The sequence below is a fragment of the Takifugu flavidus genome, chromosome 21 (assembly GCF_003711565.1).
Source record: "Takifugu flavidus isolate HTHZ2018 chromosome 21, ASM371156v2, whole genome shotgun sequence".
NCBI lineage: Eukaryota > Metazoa > Chordata > Actinopteri > Tetraodontiformes > Tetraodontidae > Takifugu > Takifugu flavidus.
Genome location: NC_079540.1, coordinates 187596 through 204957, shown reverse-complemented (window position 1 = coordinate 204957; position 17362 = coordinate 187596). Strand labels below are relative to the sequence as shown.

Here is a 17362-nt window from a genome sequence, read left to right as displayed (position 1 = left end):
AATTCTTGACAGAATTATTAACTATATGAGGAGAAAAAAAGAAACAAATGTAAACTTTGTAGGGAGATATTTTTGAGTAGAGCAGTGTGGTGCAAAGCACTGCGGTATTAGTGCAACTCCTGGGGGTATTTAGAAAATCAATGATGAGCAATACGGCTGAATCATTAATTTCGGTCACCTTTGCTGAAGAAGAAGCTGAATATTTCCAGGCGAGGAGGCCGCCTGTAGTCACTGAGGTCCTCCTCTCCAGCAGATGTCACTTTTAACCAGACTGTGAAGCAGTTTTCCGGGGCTCGTTGGGAAAACACTCTGATATGTCTGAGGAGGAACCATCAGAATGGTACCGACCACACAATAAGGCAGCCAGCCGGGTAGGATTCACCTCAGCAGGCCAGTAAGAAAAACGCGAAATTAATTTTGTAGGAACCAGACGTTAATGGCAACCGCAGCCATGCGTAATTTTGACGTGCCGGCGGAGTTCGTGCGTAAAAGTGCGCGCTTCTCTGTGGCGCGCCGCACTAATTTTAGGTCTTGTCCTCATCGTCATCGAACGCTGAGCTGAACATCACCAATAATTCACTTATCAAACAGGGTTGAAAGGACCGTGTTGCAGCAGGGAAGCTGCGGGCGGCGTCTCTCCGGAATCATGCGGCTCTTCTTGTTACTTTTCCTCTTTGCTGCCTCCGTTACTTTTGCTGATGGAGGAAACAACGAGACACGGAGACCTCCAGACTTGATCCCAGACCAGGACCATCAGAGGACCAACTCTACTCCTAATAAAAAGACTTTTCCCGTCCTCTCCGTCAACTACGACTACGTCAGGAAGCCTTTTGAGATCTCTCTGTGGATCCTCCTGGCCCTGCTCATGAAACTAGGTGAGTGACTTTTGGGCTCATGGCTTATTGCAACCAAAAACTGGATAATGCCAAATGTCACCGAAGGGCAAGCATAAATATAGAAGTGTCCATTATTAGTTCTGAACTTTTCTTCAGCCCGATCTGCTGTTTAATATTCCATTTGAGGCCGTAACACTACACTAATGGTGTTTCCCCAACCTCCATTAGAGGTGGTTCATGATGACGTGAGTCCTCTCAGTATTCACACACTCGCGTCTCAGTGTAAAGTTTCATAATTTGAACACGACAACCAATCGGAGTGAAGCATCAGGATTATTGCTGAGAGGATATGTGTTTGAAAATCCAGCGACTGTCACAATTGCTGTAATAAAGCAGGATCTTTTAAAGTCTTCTTTCAGTATTGTTCTTGGTATCTATGTAAGCAGTTTGAGAAACTTGAGACTGAGCCAAACTAGACTGGATCTAAATGAAATATTCAAAAACATCATCGAGTCAGCCATGATCATTTGCAGGGGGTTACATTGTTGACTGCTTTTTTGGATGATGCATCAATAAGAGAGGATACTAAATCTGGAAGTTGGGTTTGTTGTTGGACAAGTGAGCGGAAAGCAAGAAGATGCTCTCCGACATCTTATCTGTCCAGCCAGCTGCCGTCTCTGGGGGACGGTCTGACTTCCCGACCTAATGTACTCCTCGATAACAAAGGTCCCTGTGTACAAACACAGGGCGGAGGCAGCACACAAGACCACAGACTGCACAGAACCGGCCTGGACTGGGTCACATGACTGAGAATGGACCTTATTCATCTGTGTTGCAATCAGACCAAATGTGACCCCCAAAAGACCAGCTGGGGGGCTGTTTTGCAGCCACCATATTTTTACACTATAGGTTAAATGCTTACTGGCCCAAACAATTAGCAAATGCCATATTTAGCATATTTAGCATGCCATATTTTTATGGAAAGTGTGAGATTGGAGCTTGTAGGAATGTATTTGGTGCATGTTTAAAACAGCCATTTATCCTCTGCGTTCCTCCCTCCCATCCCCACACACACACTCCTGCTTCCTAAACAAACATATATGATGTACATTGTGTTAAAGAAAAGACACGGATTGAACCAAATGAAACAACATTTGAATGTCGCAGATATTTTTTGGCCAGATGTTCTGATGCAGGGCGTATTTCCCCATCTGCAGCAGCTGCTTTATAATTCATGAACAGTTCTCACAGAGTCTTTTCTTGTTTGGCCGGACTGTTTGGTGGCTGCAGAGAGCTGAACTCTGGAATCGTGCATGTGTATTTCTATATTTATGGAGTCTGTCTCCAAGTATGGTTTTGTACATTTGTGTTGTACCAGAGCTCTGTCCTTCGGGGATAATGTTTTCTGTCTCGCTGTTCCTGAGGTGGAAACAATGACATACTGTCAAATATATTTGTAAATCCAGCCTCCACATTCAACAAGTTAAACATTTATCTAGTGGAAATCACGCTAATAACATGTTTGGACTCTTTGTTTTCATTGAATTTTTCAACTCCACTTTTTGTTGGAGCAAATGAATCATTGATTGAAGTTAAGGACCTGTCAACCTTTTCTCTGCAGGGTTTCACATTATTCCCAGAGTGTCCGGCATCGTCCCAGAGAGTTGCCTTCTGATTGTTGTTGGTCTGCTTATCGGTGGCATCATCAGAGCCATGGACGAAGAAGCTCCTGTTCTGGACTCCAAGTTCTTTTTCCTTTATTTGCTGCCTCCCATCATCCTGGATGCTGGCTACTTTCTGCCCATTCGGGCCTTTACAGAGAACCTGGGCACCATCTTGATGTTTGCAGTGGTGGGAACCCTGTGGAATGCCTTCTTTGTGGGTGGAATGATGTTTGGCATATGTCAGATTGAAGCAGCCGGGTTAGGCAGCGTTGACCTGTTGTCCTGTCTGCTGTTTGGCTCTATCATCTCAGCTGTGGACCCCGTGGCTGTCCTTGCTGTGTTTGAGGAGATCCACATCAATGAGCTGCTGCACATCCTTGTGTTTGGAGAATCTCTCCTCAATGATGCCGTCACTGTGGTGAGTCTTAAGGAAAGCCTGAATGCATTATTATTCTTTTGCATGCACGTTTATATCCACAGAGAAGATGGAGAATGTTTTGATGTTCAATGCATTGCACCCACAGTAAAACAGCGGAGATTTCATTATGGTCTGGGATTCCACACCCACCCAAAAGCTCATTAAAACGATGCCAGCACTGTCCCAAGCTGGTAGAAGGTCAAATAAAATATTAATAGTTGCTCAGTCGCTTCAGTCTGTTTTTTAAAAGCTTTCTAAAATGTTTGTGCTTTGCCATTTTTATGATTGGTGGGTAAAAGAAATGAGTTTATGAGAATTAGAGCAGAAGTAACTTCCCACGCAACAAAACAATAGTTTCTGTTATTTAACATTCATGGAGAAAACCATATCAAATCCCCCATCTGTGTAATTTTGATAGTTGAAATAAGAAACGTGATATTTTCAGTGATAAAATGTAAAGTAAAAAACAAACGTTGAATTGGATTTTGAATAGATGTGTTGTGGACTCCAAATAATCGGTTGTTCTCTGTGCAGGTGCTCTATCATCTGTTCGAGGAGTTCTCCCACGCAGAGACGGTGACTATCATCGACGCTTTACTCGGTGTGGTCTGCTTCTTCGTGGTGTCACTTGGAGGCATCTTGGTGGGAGCCGTCTACGGCTTCATTGGCGCCTTCACGTCCCGCTTCACCCAGCACACCCGGGTCATTGAGCCCCTCTTTGTGTTCCTCTACAGCTATATGGCGTATCTGTCTGCTGAGGTCTTCCACCTGTCGGGAATCATGTCGTAAGTGTTTGGGGGGGTTGTGCAGGCTGATGATGATCTTTTTCATAAAATATTTTTGACTTCATATCATTTTAGGTTTTACTGCATAAAATCATTTTACAGAACATCGGCATGTCCTTCACAACTTTTATTAGTACAAGGGGATTATGGAATGAACTGCTGCAATATATTTGTTTTTCAAAGTACTTCCACCATTAATCATTTTCAAGTATTACATCTGAAAAATATTTTAGATTAAATCATTTATGGTGAGAAATGGACCAACACAGCAGCAGGTGGGGGCTTGTTAGTGCGTGCTACAGCATCATCGCTCACACATTTGGTGTTGAGATAAAACTATGGTAGCTAAACTGATTCAGAACATGCACATCTATAGAAAAAATATTTGATGAGGAAGAATATTCCTCAATAACAGTAATATTTTTGTCATTATCTTAAACAATGGATGCTAGCAACTGACTGCAACCAAGCGCAAGGCAGCAATTGAGCTCCTTCTCCCTTTTGGAGCCCTGTTTTGCATCCTTTTATATATTTCACAGTAAAGATTTGGGGTTTTTTAGCAGCCTCATAGCAGCCTCATCTATCCATTTATTCATTTTTAATGTTTTCTTGGGTAATCCCAGTTGACAGATTGCCATAACATAGTGGTGGATGAGCAGCAACAACAATCCAAACATACAAAAGTGCAACTGTCTGATCTGGCAAAGCAGTGCTCTGTTTTGTGGCCACAGACCATCAATCATCTGTCTGTAAATTGGGAGTGTTCAGTCTATTTCCATTCTGTCCCAAACAGATTAATTGCGTGTGGCGTGGTAATGCGTCCATACGTGGAGGCCAACATCTCCCACAAGTCTTACACCACCATCAAATATTTCTTAAAGATGTGGAGCAGTGTGAGCGAAACACTCATCTTCATCTTCCTCGGGGTTTCCACTGTGGCTGGCCCTCATGCCTGGAACTGGACCTTTGTGATTTTCACTGTGGTCCTCTGTCTACTGTCAAGAGTGCTAGGTCAGTAACTCAAAACAAGGTCGCATGGTTAGCTTTATTCTTGTGAGTATAGTTGGAACTGTACCTTCATCCTATAATCCATTTTTACATGTATATAATGTTTTAAGTTCAGATTGTAATTTAAAATCAGCTATTGCTCAGACCAACTGTATTATCGATCGTTTTGTTTACTCAAACTCTGTCTCGCTTCAGGAGTTATTGGTCTTACATTCATCATTAATAAGTTCCGGATTGTGAAGCTGACCAAAAAGGACCAGTTTATTGTTGCCTACGGTGGCCTTCGTGGGGCTATAGCCTTCTCACTTGGTTTCGTGCTCACAAACAGCGACATGAAGCACATGTTCCTGACTGCTATTATAACAGTCATCTTCTTCACTGTCTTTGTACAGGTAATTTATCTCTTTTATTTCCAACAGGAAAATAAATCAGCTATCACGCCAATATATAGAGAATTCCACTCAATGTATAGGATAAAAATGATGTTTGAGGGATTTTTATTTCGAGGGATTTTATTGTTGTGTGTGTCGACATCTGCTGGTCACTAACCAGAATTACAACGCTGTAGAAAAAAACAAATTTAGAAATGTCTTTCTATTTTTGAGTGTTTAGGGGATGACAATCAGGCCTCTGGTGGAGCTTCTGGCAGTGAAGAAAAAAAAGGAGAATAAAGGATCAATTAATGAGGAGATTCACACACAGGTGAGCTTATCAACCATCACAGTCATTCAGGTGCACTTTTTACCAATAAAACACTACATTATTTGTGCCTTCAGTTCCTGGATCACCTTCTCACAGGAATTGAATGCATTTGCGGTCATCATGGACATCATCACTGGAAAGACAAGTACAGTTCTCCTTCTGTCTCCTGTTAACACTGTAAAACAAGACCCATAGTATGTTTAGTGCAATACTACATTCATTACGGTGAAATATTGGAATTACTATGAGACAAAAACATGTTGAGCTAATGATTGTTTGTGCCGTAGATTAAACCGCTTCAATAAAGCCTATGTTAAGAGGTGGCTGATCGCAGGTGAGCGCTCCACAGAGCCTCAGCTCATCTCTTTTTACAACAAAATGGAAATGAAAGAGGCCATGATGCTGGTGGAGAGCGGGAGTGCTGCCAAGCTGCCTGCAATAGTGTCATCGGTGACTATGCAGTGAGTATCAATGCAACGTCTTCAAAAATAAGAGAGGAATTTTAACTCCATTGTCTTTGGTTACAAACACTTCATCATGGGTAATAAGTCAGAGTTATGGAATGATTACAAATAAGGGAAGATAAGGGAAAAGGGATCTTTTCAGTTGTTTTGATAGAGGAATTCTTGAAAGATCATGGGACAAAACAGGAAATAACATTTGTTCTAGAATAGATTTTGGAATTCCAAAACTTTGTTTATTGTTTTAATAGGAATGATATTTCCTCAGTGATGTGTTGCTATGTCCATAGAAACATTGAGTCCCGAGGACCAGTGAGACAAAGGGCAATCCCAGGCATCTCAAAGAGCCGTGAGGAAGAGATCCGAAAGGTTCTACGAAATAACCTGCAGAACACCAGGCAGAGGGTTGGTATTACTACAAATGGTTTAGGATTCGACCTCCTCGTGTCTGTCAGTGTGTTGTGATCAATCAATCAATCAATCAGTCTTTATTTGTATAGCGTCTTTTACAATCAGAATTGTTTCAAGGCGCTTTCCAGAATCCCGGGGCCTAACCCCAGACAAGCAACAGTGGCAAGGAAAAACTCCCCTTTAACAGGAAGAAACCTTGAGCAGGACCAGGCTCATGTAGGGGGACCCTCCTGCTGATGGGGGGCTGGGTAGAGAGAGAGGAGAAGGGGGAGAACAGGTAGAGGATAGAATAGGTAGGAGAGGAGAGGCATAGAAATACAAAAATACATTATATTGAATTCAATTGAATTAAATAAGCTGCTGGTTAAGTGGGTCAGCGGGGTCGGAGGTCAGTATACAGCTCTTAAGGCGGCAATACCTGTAAATGGATACAGAAGGGAAGGGGGGAGGAGCAGAAAAACTACACAGGAAATAGCATTACTAGTCTACTTGATAAGGAAGGAGGAGAGGAGGGAGAGGAGTGGAGTGGAGGGAAGTGGAAACCATGACCCAGTGGGGTGACAGAGGCCTGATCATGTTTCTGGACCCCGGCAGCCTTGGCCTATAACAGCATGACTAAGATGTGACCTAACGATTAGACGACCCCCTAAATATGATAATTTGTCTGTCTATAATAGTAACTGGAACTACAGAATTAGTAACAATAAGCTTTTTCAAAGAGGAAGGTTTTAAGCCTAATCTTAAAAGTAGCGATGGACTCAACCTCCCGTACCTGGACAGGGAGCTGGTTCCATAGCAGGGGGGCCTGGTAGCTAAATGCTCGGCCCCCCATTCTACCCCTAGAAACTCTGGGAACCACAAGTAGACCAGCATTCTGAGAGCGGAGCGGTCTATTGGGCTGGTAAGGTATCACTAGCTCCTCCAGGTAGGATGGAGCTAGGCCTCTGAGGACCTTGTAGGTCAAAAGAAGGGTTTTAAAAATTATTCTAAATTTAACGGGCAGCCAATGAAGCGACGCCATTGCAGGAGTTATGTGATCTCTTTTGTCAATACCTGTCAGAACTCTAGCTGCAGCATTTTGGATCACCTGGAGGCTTCTTAAAGAGTTGCCTGGACACCCTGATAATAAAGAATTACAATAGTCCAGCCTGGAAGTAACAAAAGCATGAATTAACTTTTCAGCATCGTGCCACGTCAGTAGCTTCCTGATCTTTGTGATGTTCCTCAGGTGAAAACAGGCACTTCTAGAGACTAATTTAATGTGTGAGTTGAAGGAGAGATTTTGATCAAAAGTTACTCCTAGATTCCTCACAGAGAGACTAGATGTTAATGAGATACCATCTAGAGTGATCATGTGATCTAATCTATCCCTGAGAGGTTCAGGACCAAACACCATGACCTCAGTTTTTCCTGAGTTAAGGAGGAGGAAATTTGAAGACATCCACAACTTTATGTCTTTAAGACAGGTCTGGAGCTTCACTAACTTCTCTGTCTCCTCTGGTTTCATGGATAAATAAAGCTGAGTGTCATCAGCATAACAATGAAAATGTATCCCATGCTGCCGAATAATGTTCCCTAAGGGAAGCATGTACAAGGTGAAGAGGATTGGTCCAAGTACAGAACCTTGAGGAACCCCATGGCTAACCCTACTGTATGAGGACCATGGACATGAGCAAACTGGTATCTATCAGATAAATATGATCTAAACCAGTCTAGTGCTGTCCCTTTAATGCCAATCACATGTTCCAGTCTCTGTAACAGGATGCTGTGTTCAACTGTATCAAAAGCAGCACTGAGGTCCAGCAGAACCAGCATAGAGACCAGTCCATCATCTGAAGCTATGAGAAGATCATTAGTAACTTTAAGAAGTGCCATTTCTGTGCTGTGATGAGCTCTAAAGCCTGACTGAAACATCTCAAACAGGCTGTTCCTCTGCAGGTGCTGCAGTAACTGAGTCACCACCACCTTCTCAAGAACTTTAGAGATAAAAGGAACGTTGGATATCGGCCTATTGTTTGCTAAGACATCAGGATCCAGGTTTTCCACCTGGTTTTCGGGGCACCACCGTGACAGCCAGCGACGAAGCGATGACATGCGGCTAAACATCTCATCGCTGGCCAGATTGGGGAGGGGACCAGAGAATGCGACGGAGTCCGACATCGTTTTTGCGTAGTTACACACCGACTCTATGTTAATTTTGGTGACCTCCGACTGACAAAGCCGGGTGTCGTTTGCTCCGACGTGAATAATAACTTTACCAAATTTACGTTTACGTCTCGCCAGCAGCCGTAAATGTGCTTCTATGTCGCCCGCTCTGGCCCCATGGAATGCACCTAACTATGGTCACTGGAGTCGGCTTCACGTAGCGCAAAACAGAGTCGCCAATTACCAGAGTTGGTTTCTCAGCGGGTGTGTCGCCGAGTGAGTTTGCCTGTATGGTTCAATCATAACAATTTGAATTTACCCATCTTCTCCCTAATTTTGCTCCTCAGCTTCGCTCCTACAGCAGACACGACCTGATGATCGACCCTTTTGAAGACAATGTCAGTGAAGTGAAATTCAGAAAGCAGAGAGTTGCTATGGAGAGGAGGGTGAGCTTTGACTATCACCTCAAACATCCCACTTAATCATAGTCACACTTGTGTTCCAAGACACTTTATGCATTTTCCATAATATTTTCAGTTCTTGGACGTTTATGCTATGCCAGCTTTCTGAGGAATTTTACTTTTCTTCGATGGTCTGTTTATGTTTGTTTAAGCGATATTAGGTTATGATAAATGAAAAAAACACTTTGTGCCTTCTTTATAGATGAGTCACTATCTCACCGTCCCTGCAAACCGCCAAGAAACCCCATCAGTGAGGAAAGTGTGCTTCGAACCAGGTTGGTTAAAGAAAATGTGCAGCATTTCATGTCGCGTTGCATTTAAAAGATGTCATGTGAAGCTGCAATGATCTCTGGTGACTGGCTGAAATGGAAAATGAACTTCATTAACTGTTATATCCCAGAACATCAGGTTATCACCTACGATGACAGTGAGAGCCCCAAAGGTGGGACTGCTCAGTCGGATCCAGATGATACCAGCCAATCACCACAGAGGACAAGTCAGAGGAGCGGGCTGGTATCCAGGGGCAACAGCGAGCTTGGTGCAAACACAGACGACATGCAGGAGGAGCAGCTGAAGCTGTCACGCTTCCTTAGTGACCCGGGTCCAAACAAGTGACGCTTTCGTGATGAAGCCTGTTTATGACCACCTGTGTCGTCATTCTTACTTGGATTGCAGACTTAGACTTGTTTATTTAAAGTAACTGCACGTTTACCGCTCCATCACCACAATGAAGGATTTATGTTGGTGTCGACTGTCACAGGTGCAGTAGGTAATAATGTAAAGTTTGTTCACAGAAACACAAAAAGACTTTTATTTCAAGACATTGTCTAAAATAATAATTTCTCTGTGCATCTGTCCAATGATAATATGGACTGTAAAAATGGCGTTTTGGCTTGTTTTACAGTGTGACACAGTGGCCATAATTCTAACAGCATGCCTACAAGATACTGACATTTATAGGAAAAATAAGTGATGGTGTGCTTACCAACAGTATCTCTCCTATATTGTGATATATCAAACACCATCAGTGCTTTCTCAGGGTGGCGTGTAACAGAAAAAGTGTTTATCATATTACTGATTTTCAACTTTGCTATTGCTAGAAGTCTCAGAAGCATTTCGGTATTTATCAAAAGTATACTTTGTGCTTGGTTTGTTGAAAGATGGAAAAGAAGAGTGCTTTATCTTTGACTGAAGGGAAAAGTGGTGAATCATCTTTTTGTGTAGTCAGAGTAGATAACTGCCAGGCCTTTTGCCTTCAAATAAATGTTTTTTGGTAGTTGTGGAATGTTTATATTTCAAATGAAGCTGTTTGCTGTGTCTTATATCATTGTCCAGTGCAAAAGAGCTTTAATTCATGTCTGCAATAAAAGTATTCTCTATGTTACTATGCAGTATTCACACATCAATATTCATTAATGGCAACAAGCCTGTGAAGGAGAATAATTACTGTGGCTGTCATTGGAAAATATAAGTGACTAACAGGGAGGTTACAGTCCCCAGTGTACTAAATACACTGGTGTGATTGTGGTTACGATCAACAAACCACCTCAAACTAGCGACACGAGCAGCCAGCATGGACTTCAATGGCACATGGAAAGTTTATCATCAAGAAAATCTCGAGAATTTTTTAAGAGCAATAGGTAGGAATGTTTTCAGATTTCATTTTTAATACGATATTTTAGGAATATGTGTGTGGATTTCATTTCTGTCTTTCAGGCGCACCAGAAATTGTTATCAAAATGCGAAAGGATGTCAAACCTGTGATCACGATTGAACAGAATGGCACTGATTTCACTTTTACTATAAAGACCCCTCACCGAACCAAAAGCCAATCATTCAGTGTCGGGAAAGAGTCAGAGGTCACTGGTGTGGATGGCAGGAAGATTAAGGTAATGAGAGATCACCTCACTTTTGGTCAAGTAAACATCTGTATTAATGTTAAAATGACCTGACCAAAATTTTTTTCATTGAAAAACATCTACATTTAGGAATCTGTGCTATATATAGCTCTGTTTTGTAGAATGTTTTTTGAAGATACAATTATATATGAAAATAAAAATCCAATATGATCCTGATATTTAAAAAAAAAAAGAATTGTTGATAGTCATTTAACAAGTTTTTTTAGGTAAAATCTGCAATCCTATGAAACACAGATTAAGGTTGCTCTTATAAATTCAGTCTCTTGCGTCACTGAATTTATACAACCTGCAGTCATTATAAGGCTAAATAGATTTCATCTTTGGTTTTTATAATAATGACTGCCTCAGCCCTTTCTATTGTTCTTCTATCAGTGTCTTATCAGACAGGAGAATGGGAAGGTAATCACTGAGAGTGATAAGTTTACATCTGTTCGAGAGATCGAAGGTGATGAAATGATTGAGGTCAGTTACTTTAATCATAATACAAAATCCATTTTTTCACATCTGTGTTTTTACCATGTCTGATTTTTCTTTTTCTCAGACGATCACCACTGGCTCCGAAACTTTCATCTGCCGAAGTAAACGAGTGTAACAATTGAAACCTTAATAAATGCTTCCATATGCACATTCATGTTTTTGGCACCTTATTTACCTTTTTGCCTTATTTATATTTATATTTTTATTTTTATTTTTATTTATTCTTTTCATTTATTTTTTAATTTCAGTTTTAAAGCACGATAAGCTAAAGAGAAGAGAAACTGTATTTCGGTTCATCTGTTCAAAACATGGAGTGAAATGACAATAAAAGTATCTACAGTACATACCTATAAAGCTCTTTATATGTGTGAGTGCTGTGTACTTCGTTTTAAATTCAATAGGGGGCGCTGTGGAGTTTCGTGTTTCAATTAATTCCCACGAAAAAGACGTGTCTACTTAACGCGCGTGCGTCACTTAGGTTTTCGCAGACATTTCGTTTCGCTGAAAGCATTTCTTTTGTTGAGAGAGGAACTTTATGGCCAGATATATGAGGCCCCCAAATACGTCTTTGTTTGTCAGAAACATCTCTGACGAATCCAGGTGAGTCCTTATTCTGTTGTGGTTATGATTAAAGCTCAGTCACTAACGCCAAATCATTTAATGCTAGCGGAGTTAGCTTAGCTGCTAAGGTTAGGCTCCTCGTCGTAGTCTTATTCCATAAAGGAGCGGCACGTATTGGTGCTTTATTCAAAAATATCGACGATGGAAACCGCCCTATCACTAATTTATTTAAAATGAAACATCCTGTCTTGTATGTGCATGCCTAGAGTGTGTTTTTTTTCGTCTTGCATTCTTACTGCACGTCGGCCACGCACGTTTCCATTTTAACATTAGCTAATCGGGCTAGTTTTCCTTGCTTAGCTTAGGTAGCCCTCCTCATGTTGCCGCCTCGCTCAGCGTTGTGCTGTAGACATGCACCAAGTAGCTGTTGGAAAAGTGAAGCAACTCGCCTTAATATCGCAAACGAAGGAGTAAATACGTTCTCATGGTCTAATTAGTTTTGTAGGAATTAGAAGAGGAAAAACGGCAGTTGTTTAAACCTCTAACTAAGGTTAGAGGTTTAAACAACTAAGTTAAGTATCGAACGTTCTAACGACTTCTATTCTAATTTTCACAGTACTGGAGTTATTTGCTAATTTATTTAATTACCTGTTTTCATACTTGAAAATATCGATTTTATAAATAAAATATAAGTCGCCATTCAAAATAATGTTGCTTGTGATTAAGTAAATGGTGCTTGGTGACGTCGATTCTGAGTGTAATTTTCATGAATGGGCCACTTTCCCGGTGAGGATATGGATGGGATGCTTTTAGTTCACAAAAGGACTCGTATGTGTAAGTTTGTTTGCAATATTAAGGTGAATTGCTTTTCAAATCACTCTTCAAACAGTTGGAGGCAAACATCAGGACTCTGTGGCCGCCCCGTCTCCTCCTGGAGACATTCCAGAGGCATCCCTTGTGTAGAACTCTGAATGTGAACAATAAGATAGTTAGATCCAAATTATCAGCAAAAAGCGTGTCCTCCCCCCCCCCCCCCCCCCCAAGCATTTGGCTGCACCATACGTTTCTGTCCAAAAGCTCCGAACTACTTTGATGAGCAACAATGAAGTGGTTTGACTGACGTTGATAGTGCAGAGCTTTGGACTGAGCTACGCTAAGGACACAATAATTAAGCTTTTTCAGGTCTACAAAACACATGTGGAGTGATTGCGCAAACTCATGAACCCCCACCACCCTCAGGTAATATAGAGCTCGTCCAGTGGCTCTTATTCAGAAGGAATATGGCTTTAATTGAATTAGGTTCAAGGTTCAAACAACAGACTAATTGTTCTGTCCGGTGCCATAGCAAAAATACTGACGGCAATTGATGTATTAAATCTAAAAAATATTTTAGCTAGATTATTACAACGAGACTCTCTAAATTCACGATGGTTAGTATCAAATTTGTACAGGATTAATCGTCTTTCCTTCTTACTGGATATCGGCTGAATGAAATTTGTTAATGAAATGATCAGATATTTGTAGTAAGGTTGGAAGGTGTGTACCAATGACTGTTTTTCAATGCAAATGTACTTTTTTTGTTTTTAAGAGACAAACATAAACTGCTGTGTTGATTTAATGCTAATGCTTTATGTGCACAAAAACTTTTTTCCTTAATTGCAACAATTACATAATCTTTAAAACAGTATTCACTTGGTATGAAATCTAGTGTAAATCAACAGTATATACTTGTCACATAAAAGCTTTATAATAATTCTTTTATGAGATTGCATATCAAATACAGTGTGTTCTTAACCTGTTCACCCCAAAGCAGCAGAGATGTTCTAACCTACTGGTATTTGCTTCCAATCACCAGAGATCTTGTTCATTTCAGGTGGGTTCGGGGTGAACTGACCTAGCAGTCATTCAATTGTTGTATGATGATGATGATGATGGAGGCAGATTTGCCTGTTATGCTCAGATGAGTCATGCTTGTATTTACGGTGTTCAGGCCTGAGGATTTGCGGCGTGAGTTTGGCCGTTATGGGCCGATAGTAGATGTCTACATCCCACTTGACTTCTATACACGTCAACCGAGAGGATTTGCATACATTCAATATCCTTTCCTTAAAAAGATTCACCATTTTTCCATGTTGCTAACACGTTGATTTTATTTCAGCACAAAGGATGTGTTTTTTTTTTGCACATCAGTTGATTCCATATCTAACACACGTATTTCTCTGTTATTGCTTCAGAAAATGTTAAAGCATCCAGTTGTGGAACCAGCCACAAAGAGTTACAAAGACCCATGTAGAGTAGCTGTAAAGACAAGTCACACAGACCTTCAGGATCAGAGGGAGGGAAAAGGTTGAAAAGAGAAAGTAAAGCATGAAGACGAAAAGGGGACGGAGACAAAGCTTGGATATGGCGGCAAAGAATTGGGAAAAGAAAAGAGGTTTAAGAGGAAAAGGCAAGCAGGAAACCCAAGTCTCTGTGGGAGTCGGTTAAAGAGTATGAAGATCAAAGTCAAGCATGGGCAAAGGTAACAAGTGTGAATTATTTTGTATCCTCCCAAGACAAATCCGCAAATTTGACATAACAAAAATCACCTTTTTCATTTTAAATTAGACAAATTTACTCAATTATTGTTTTTGTTGATAAGTCTGCTGCCCCTGATCTCTCAATTATGTGTTTGAAAAGATGTCTGCAAAATTCCGGGTGTGCATTGGCTTTTTCATTGGTTATAAGTAATCATGCATTTAATGCTGATTTACTTCAGAAATAGGGCCACACAAATGAAATGAAATGTTAAATGATGGCCTGCATCCTTGAGCACACTTGTAAGCTACATTGTGCTACTGAAAAAGTGGGAGTTTTTCAGAAGTGAAATGGAAAGGATTGTTTTTGCGAGGGTTTTTTTTCCCTTCACCACTTTTTGCGAATTGGGTGGGGAGTGGTAACTGGAAACATTTGTGTGTGGCTACACCAACAGCATCCAAACAAACCCTTAACCACACAGTATATTTGAAGATGTGCGTGATGCAGAAGATGCCCTTCACAGCCTGGACAGAAAGTGGGTGTGTGGCCGACAGATTGAAATCCAGTTTGCCCAGGGTGACCGAAAAAGTAAGTGCAGATTTAAGTTGTTTATCCGAATGCTGTCAACAAGGTGCTTAGCTCAGAATGTAAGTTTACATTGGTGTGGCACCTTACGATTGACCATCTTACGTTCTAATGTGACATTTCATTTCACATTGGTTGGGGCATTGTCACCCTGTTTTGTCAAGATTTTGAAAAACCCAGTGGCTTGAATAACAATAGCGGTGATGGGGAAACTGCTCTGCTGCTGAGATAAGGAAGCTGGTGGATTGAAGGCTTTATATGCACAGAGAAATAATCACAATTTGCTTCAAAATGTGAGATTTATTCACCATATCGTTATAATTCAATGAAGTTATTAGTTGGCAAATCTAATTCCTCGTCATGTAGGCGAGTTCCCAAGGTTGTTAAAGATTACTACTGAGAAAATAAGCAGAGAGGTGTGAAATAGTGAAGTTGAAGCTGGACAAGAAGCTCTCCCTGCACAGTTCTGTCCCTTGCCTTATCCCTTTGCCATCACTCTTCCATAAGCACCAAATCAGATGAAGTCAAAGGAACGGCGCTCTCCGGGCAGATCATCTCGGTACGACGACTATGACCGCGACAGCCGGCGCAGGCGTTCACGCAGCCGCAGCTATGAGAGATACCGATCCCGCAGCCCTTCTTCTGATCACTACCGCCGACGATCAGAGAGCCCTCGAGAGTAAGATTTTCTAACATTGTTTTAATGGTGGCTTGTGAATGTAGATTGACCATGACAATTATTTAAGGTCCCGTGGGCGGATGTGCCCAAGAGGACGAAGCAGGAGCCGTGAGGATGAAAGGTATTGTCTAATTTAATGTAGGAGTGAAAAGCTAAACTGGAGTCATAATTTACCAGTGGTAAATGAGAGATCTTTTCAGGTACAGACACCGGCCCCGTAGAGAGTCGCGAGGGAGATCTCGCTCCCGCTCCAAATCTGCATCTCCACGGGAAAAGGTCAACCCTGCCACGTCATCCCATTACCCCGAAGAAGAAGTACGAGGAGCGCACTCCAGGTCCCAGTCTGCATCGAGATCTCGCTCGCGTTCACGCTCTCGCTCACGATCCTGGGCCGGACGCAAATCCAGAGGGCACTAGAAGCGTGTGCACCGTCTGGGGGTTGTCATTGTGAGATGGACCTCAAATGGTCATTTGTCCAGAAAAAGGTTTTTGTTTTGACATGAATGTAATGTCCTCTGAAGCTTTGTAGGAATCTTGTTTTTGCAGCTCCGTTTTAAGAACAGTGATGTCCCTGGTTTGGTTTTATAGAATTTTTTTTTGTAAGGTTTACTGATGGGAATATAATGCGGCTTTTCCATACCTATTTAGTGGTAGATGACACATCCTTTTATATGTAGTTAGTCTGTAGACCAGTTCTGCTCATATTCAGTATTTAAAGTCTAATCTGGTAATCCACACCAGTGTTTCTGTGTCTTTAGCCACGCTACTACGCAGCTGTAGTGCAACAAATTGTAAACACTTTGTGCGATATGCCATCACATTGAACATCATAAATGATTTCATAAACATGACACCTTTCCCCTGGCTGGAAATCGGTGAATGATTTTGACTTTTTCAAATCTCACCTGTTGTATGTGAATGACAGTGGGGTTTCAGCAACGTGTTTTATTTTTTGGGTTCAAAACGCAGAAATGTTGGTCTGGTTCTTGACAGTATTATGTCAACCCCAAACTCACTAAAATAGTTTGTTCTCGGTTCATATTTGTGAGAAATAATTTTTAAAGCGGATGGCACCATTTTGGGACATCTAACTTCAGAGGTGAAACAGAATTTAGGTGGGTTTTTTTTCCTCTTTTCCCCAAAAATAATGGTTGTCACAGCATGTACTGTCTTCTACCTTTAGTAGAAAGGAACTGTTATTTTGTGTAATAAATGGTAACATTCAATATAAAACTGGTGTTTGTGATCATGACAAAATTAAGTTGGTTTAGGAATAAAGTCCAAAACAGGATGTTCGCTTTCTCCCACACTCTGGTGTAATAATGCTTCAGTGTTCACTGAGGGAAAATCCCAGTATGTCAGTCCAGCCATGGTTATTGATTTCCTTTTAATGGAGCAGTAGCTGGGAGGAACAACCTAAATTAGAATCACAATGCAGATGCGATCATGTATGAAATCGGACATGCCCCATTGATGATTGGAAAAACCTTATTGGAGTTCTGAGGTGAGAGAAGTACAGATGATACAGTCCAAAATGTTCTGCACATTGTGCTGGTGGCCTCAAACATGGCACTGCCCTAAAATTTAGTATCTTTTTCCATAGTGGCTGTGTAGAAGAGGGCTGGGTCCATCCTTTTATACCTGTCTTGCCTGCAGCGTTGGGTGGCAAATGGCTGCCTGCGGATTAGTGGCAGGGTGTTTCTGTTGTGTTCCTGAGCAGGTTTGGCAGGCAG

The 17362-nt window shown here is 41.4% G+C and overlaps 3 protein-coding genes across 6 annotated transcripts; all 3 read left to right on the top strand.

Moving 5' to 3' along the window:
- The first annotated feature begins 204 nt into the window (after positions 1–204).
- Positions 205–10275, top strand: LOC130517808 (Na(+)/H(+) exchanger beta-like). 2 transcript variants are annotated; one of them, XM_057019933.1, is made up of 13 exons: positions 205–394; positions 592–875; positions 2458–2918; positions 3453–3703; positions 4497–4714; positions 4907–5103; positions 5324–5413; positions 5488–5558; positions 5701–5874; positions 6165–6279; positions 8778–8876; positions 9094–9166; positions 9292–10275. In XM_057019933.1, exons 1-13 carry the CDS (start codon positions 315–317, stop codon positions 9504–9506), a joined length of 2328 nt encoding a protein of 775 aa, XP_056875913.1. In that variant the 5' UTR covers positions 205–314; the 3' UTR covers positions 9507–10275. The 2 variants fall into 2 exon arrangements, with proteins under 2 accessions (XP_056875913.1, XP_056875914.1); XM_057019934.1 differs by having other exon boundaries at positions 257–390.
- A 91-nt stretch (positions 10276–10366) lies between these two features.
- LOC130517821 (fatty acid-binding protein, liver-like) lies at positions 10367–11435 on the top strand. The gene is made up of 4 exons (XM_057019959.1): positions 10367–10531; positions 10608–10780; positions 11183–11272; positions 11352–11435. The coding sequence occupies exons 1-4, from the start codon at positions 10465–10467 to the stop codon at positions 11400–11402; spliced, it is 381 nt and encodes a 126-aa protein (XP_056875939.1). The 5' UTR covers positions 10367–10464; the 3' UTR covers positions 11403–11435.
- A 284-nt stretch (positions 11436–11719) lies between these two features.
- On the top strand, positions 11720–16862 carry LOC130517817 (serine/arginine-rich splicing factor 10-like). Of its 3 annotated transcripts, XM_057019952.1 has the most exons (7): positions 11743–11887; positions 13704–13721; positions 13839–13945; positions 14852–14953; positions 15458–15629; positions 15697–15750; positions 15830–16862. In XM_057019952.1, exons 1-7 carry the CDS (start codon positions 11823–11825, stop codon positions 16044–16046), a joined length of 735 nt encoding a protein of 244 aa, XP_056875932.1. In that variant the 5' UTR covers positions 11743–11822; the 3' UTR covers positions 16047–16862. The 3 variants fall into 3 exon arrangements, with proteins under 3 accessions (XP_056875935.1, XP_056875934.1, XP_056875932.1); XM_057019955.1 differs by lacking the exons at positions 13704–13721; positions 13839–13945 and adding an exon at positions 14083–14369 and having other exon boundaries at positions 11720–11887; positions 14847–14953; XM_057019954.1 differs by lacking the exon at positions 13704–13721 and having other exon boundaries at positions 11730–11887.
- Positions 16863–17362: the final 500 nt, after the last annotated feature.

Excerpts from the sequence above, each read along its gene's own strand:
- LOC130517808 (XM_057019933.1), top strand. The coding sequence starts at position 315 with ATGTCTGAGGAGGAACCATCAGAATGGTACCGACCACACAATAAGGCA. Across the intron at positions 395-591 it reads GGATTCACCTCAGCAGGCCA|GGTTGAAAGGACCGTGTTGC; the intron begins GTAAGAAAAACG and ends CTTATCAAACAG. Across the intron at positions 5,414-5,487 it reads ATGAGGAGATTCACACACAG|TTCCTGGATCACCTTCTCAC; the intron begins GTGAGCTTATCA and ends TTGTGCCTTCAG.
- LOC130517821 (XM_057019959.1), top strand. The coding sequence starts at position 10,465 with ATGGACTTCAATGGCACATGGAAAGTTTATCATCAAGAAAATCTCGAG. Across the intron at positions 10,532-10,607 it reads GAATTTTTTAAGAGCAATAG|GCGCACCAGAAATTGTTATC; the intron begins GTAGGAATGTTT and ends TCTGTCTTTCAG. Across the intron at positions 10,781-11,182 it reads TGGATGGCAGGAAGATTAAG|TGTCTTATCAGACAGGAGAA; the intron begins GTAATGAGAGAT and ends TTCTTCTATCAG.
- LOC130517817 (XM_057019952.1), top strand. The coding sequence starts at position 11,823 with ATGGCCAGATATATGAGGCCCCCAAATACGTCTTTGTTTGTCAGAAAC. Across the intron at positions 13,946-14,851 it reads AGGATTTGCATACATTCAAT|TTGAAGATGTGCGTGATGCA; the intron begins ATCCTTTCCTTA and ends CACACAGTATAT. Across the intron at positions 15,751-15,829 it reads AGGAGCCGTGAGGATGAAAG|GTACAGACACCGGCCCCGTA; the intron begins GTATTGTCTAAT and ends AGATCTTTTCAG.